At 23.7% G+C, this 4,466-nt stretch overlaps 1 protein-coding gene across 1 annotated transcript; it reads left to right on the top strand.

The window, feature by feature from the left end:
• The first annotated feature begins 3,343 nt into the window (after positions 1 to 3,343).
• LOC102585263 (kirola-like) lies at positions 3,344 to 4,238 on the top strand. Its single transcript, XM_006367752.2, has 2 exons — positions 3,344 to 3,580; positions 3,795 to 4,238. Exons 1-2 carry the CDS (start codon positions 3,394 to 3,396, stop codon positions 4,046 to 4,048), a joined length of 441 nt encoding a protein of 146 aa, XP_006367814.1. The 5' UTR covers positions 3,344 to 3,393; the 3' UTR covers positions 4,049 to 4,238.
• Positions 4,239 to 4,466: the final 228 nt, after the last annotated feature.

Consider the following 4,466-nt stretch of genomic DNA (forward strand, 5'->3'; position numbering starts at 1 on the left):
ATAATAATAATACAAATCATTAACTTATTTATTTGAGCACATTGAATTAATATTATTAGTACACAATTTATTTTAACTATAACTATATTAGCTACGCTTTTAGTTTTATAATATATCAGGTTAAATTCTTTGTAAGGATACTATTAATTTTATGATCATCTTATCTTTGATCAAATATCAAATACTTCGAAAATATTTTTATTTGTTTGTACTTTATTCATATCGTTTGAATAAAAAATTATGTTAGTAATTTATTAATTCTAACATTTCATAAGAAATATTTGATATCATAAGATTAGATGATATGTTGATACATTTTCTATATATATTTTATTGAAAATCAAAAGATTTTACAAAATATTTTTTTCCGTATTAAATTGTGCTACAATATGATAGAAAATTGATTTAAGGTAAAAATAATCTTAATAAATACAACCCCTGTGAAACTATTTTTTTTTTTAAAGAAGTAACCGAATATAGAGGTAAAACTGACATATTGTTGACATTGTCAGTTTTTACAAAAATTAATTTTAAATAAATTAAAAAGAAACAATAGTTGAGGTAATTTTAAAAATAGTTTTTTCTTTTGGATATTTGTAAATAATCCAAATGGTTGATTATTATTTTTAATGTTTTAAATATTTTATTTTATGTTTATTTTTATTATATTTGTCATTGTTTTTATTAACTAAAAAGTAAAAAGATAACAACATTAATATCTTTATTTCGAGTTGATATTATTTCAAATTGTGTGTGCAGTTATCTCCTAGACAAATTTGATGAAGATATGGTTTATTATAACTTGAAATTGTTTAAATTATTTAATTTTTAAAATTAGGATTTAATTGTCAGTTTTTTATTTTAAAAAAGAAATTAAAATGCTCAACTTTCACAATTAATAGGATTCCATAATTCATGGCTAGTTGGAGAAAGTCTTTATGCCGTATTTTATTTTAATTGAAAATAATTTTCAAAATCATCTCCTAGCCAAATTTGATGAAAGTATGGTTGTAACTACTTGGAACAACTCTCTCTTTTAAAAAAAGAAAGAAAAAAGACGAATTAAATTGCTAATATTTTTAGAATATAAAATAAATTTAAAACTATCAATTTTCACAGTAAGGTTCCATAATTTGTGGGTAGTTGGTGAACGTCTGTACTCATCATTTTTTCCATTTAAATTAATTTTCAAACTTATCACCTATCTAATTTTGCAACACAAATTTAAAACATATTTTTTAAAAAAAATTAAACACAAAATTATAACGTATTTTTTGAAAATTTTAAACTCCCAATTTTCACATTAATGGGATCCATAATTCATGGATAGCTAGTGAAAGTCTTTACTTAGCTTTTATTTTAATTTAAGTTAATTTTCATTCTTATATCCTAGCTATATTTGATGAAAATATGATTACAATTACATGGAATTGTTCATTTCTTGATTATTATTTAAAACAACGAATTTAAATTTTTGAATGTTTTAAAAATTAAAAGGAAATATATTTATTTTTTAATTTGTTTTAAAAATATGTAATTTTTCGTAAATATTCTTCTTTCTTTAGATCTTTTAAAATTTGCCAAAATAAAATGTTTCTTCATAACTTAATGTAATTTTTAGAACTCAGAAACAAATCTTACACATTTAATACAAACTAACAAACAACGATTAAAAAAAAAAACCACATAAGAAAATCTATATTACCCACATAAAACTTTTGTGGGTAATAAATCTTATCTCTTTACATAATATAAAGAAAAGAAAGTTTATGCAAATTATATATTATAATCTCAATCCAGTTTTCTAAGTAAAATTATTGGGTCGAATTTGGTTGGATCAATCCACATGGATGACCTATGATCCATCACCCAAAAAACTTATATATTAATTTAAGTAATCTATCCTTCACAAAATCACTTGAGATTAAGATAAATTAATTTATGCCATATTTCTTTCTTTTTTATTTCTCTAGGTTTTTATTCTTTGAAACATTTCACTATTTTAAAGTTAATTTCTTGTGAGTTGTAAACCTTATCTTCAACATATATTTTAATAAGTTTTTTTATTTTTTATTATAAGTTGAGGAGTTGAAGTTTCATGTTGAAGGACAGCTAACACTAATCTTCCATGATATGTTCCCCTCGTGGATCATGTTTTATAAGTATATACGTAGGAGACGTTTGGTTATGATTTTTTTTTAAAAAGTTGAACTCTAAAAAATATGTTTAATCATAAAATTTTAAAATTAGAATTTTTTAAGAACTTAAAAAAATTAGAATTTTTTAAGAACTTAAAAAAATTAGAATTTTTTAAGAACTTAAAAAAATTAGAATTTTTTAAGAACTTAAAAAAATTAGAATTTTTTAAGAACTTAAAAAAATTAGAATTTTTTAAGAACTTAAAAAAATTAGAATTTTTTAAGAACTTAAAAAAATTAGAATTTTTTAAGAACTTAAAAAAATTAGAATTTTTTAAGAACTTAAACACTTGTTAGTTTAACCAAACGTTTTTTGATTTTATTCTTGATACTTTTTTTTTCGTAAGTAAATTGATTTTATTTACCAAAAAGCTTTACAAAATAGAAAATTAGCAGATTTGGACGTGCAGCTCCAAGCCTTAAGTATTTTTTTTTTAAAAAGAAATAAGTTGAGTGGTTAGAGTTTCACTATGAAGGATTAAATTTGTTAGAAACATACATAAATTGGATGAGAAAGTTACCAAAATAATTTCTTATATTTTTTAGTTGATTAAAAATAGTTCCTTAAGTATTAACTAAGCAATTTTGATCTTTTAAATTTGTCAAAATTAAATAAATACATTTGATCTTCATGAAATAATTACCAAACTCACGAGTACTATGGAAAACGAATTAACCAAAAACATAAAAAATTCCCACCGAAGTTCTAGAAACCACAAGATAAAAATTACATCAGACATTAAAAAAAATAGAACAAAAAATAATTGAACTCAATTTACCTTTCAAAAATTGCACCAAACTCTTTAAATAGAAAAAATTATAAAATTTATAGTTCTAAATGTGAGTTTCATTAAATAGCTTTTTCCCATGAAACTTAATAATTAAAGCTTGATAAATATTTGAGGAAGACAATTCTAGCTTTTGACAAATTTAAAACATCAAAACTCTCCAAATAATGCTTAAGAGACTCTTCTAAACCTACTATAAAAATAATAATAAAAATACTATTTTTTAAAATCATTTTTTCAGTAATGGCTAACAACCCAACCTAAACTTTTATGATATGTCGTGGATCATGTTTTATAATATTTATATAATAATTTGGTGTAGCTAATTGAAATCTATACAAGGACTACCATTTATAATAATTTTATCACCACTTTCTTTCAAAACTTTTTGTTAAGCTAAAAAAAATATGGGTCTGAAGGGTAAGTTGATTTCTTCAGTAGAGGTGAAGTGTGGAGGACATTTGGTTCACGATATTTTTCATGCCAAAACTCATCATATATCCAACATAAGCCCTAGCAAGGTCAAAAGTTTTGAGATTCATGAAGGTGAAACTGTAGATGTTGGTTCAATTGTTGAATGGACATATAACGATGGTAAAATATACACATTTCCCCTCTCTCTACATATGAATGGATTTTTTACATTTAGGTGTGTCTTATATTGTGAAAGTCCATTTCCAATTGGATATTTTTAGTAAAAAAGTTTTTTGATGGTCATATTACTTGCTCCAAAAGCTTATGTACTTTATAAGTTTTAACGGGTAACTTCTGTCTTTTATCTCTTATTTTTTGATTTTATTGATTGTAGATGGAAAAGATAAGATGTCAAAGCAAGTGATTGAAGCCGTCAATCATGAAACTAAAACAATCACTTGGAAAGTGATTGGTGGAGATCTATTAGAGTTGTACGATTCCTTCACTATTATCACATCATGTGACCATCATTGGGCTACATGGACGTTTTTGTACGAGAAGAAAACTGAAGACACACCAGAGCCTCTCGTTCTCCTGGCTTATGTCCTTCATGTGACAAAAGAAATCGAGAATCACCTTCTTAAGTAATAAAACATCGATGCTATTCAATGGCTCATAGCCATATTTATACAGATGCAAAGTGTGTATATATATATATATATATATATATATATGTATGTTTACACACATATATGTGTGTTTTTGTGTGTGATACTGGCTAGCTAGTTCTATCTAGCTAGCTATAGTGTGTGAAATAAACAACATTTTGTTTAAAGAATATATTTCTTACTCCTTCTGTCTCAATTTATGTGGCACTTTTCATTTTTTGAGAGTCAAACAGTTTAAGTTTGAAATATACGCATGAAATCTTCAATTTTTTTGAAATGAAATTTATATATTTGTAAACTAAAAAGTACTATAAGTCGCAATAATTAATAATTCAAAATGTTTAAAATATCTATGAAAAACTTACGGACAAAGTTAGACTTGATTGAATCTCGAAATC

This window comes from Solanum tuberosum, unplaced genomic scaffold, assembly GCF_000226075.1.
Source record: "Solanum tuberosum cultivar DM 1-3 516 R44 unplaced genomic scaffold, SolTub_3.0 scf00949, whole genome shotgun sequence".
In the NCBI taxonomy this organism is placed as follows: Eukaryota; Viridiplantae; Streptophyta; class Magnoliopsida; order Solanales; family Solanaceae; genus Solanum; species Solanum tuberosum.

Excerpts from the sequence above, each read along its gene's own strand:
- LOC102585263 (XM_006367752.2), top strand. The coding sequence starts at position 3,394 with ATGGGTCTGAAGGGTAAGTTGATTTCTTCAGTAGAGGTGAAGTGTGGA. Across the intron at positions 3,581-3,794 it reads TGAATGGACATATAACGATG|ATGGAAAAGATAAGATGTCA; the intron begins GTAAAATATACA and ends TATTGATTGTAG.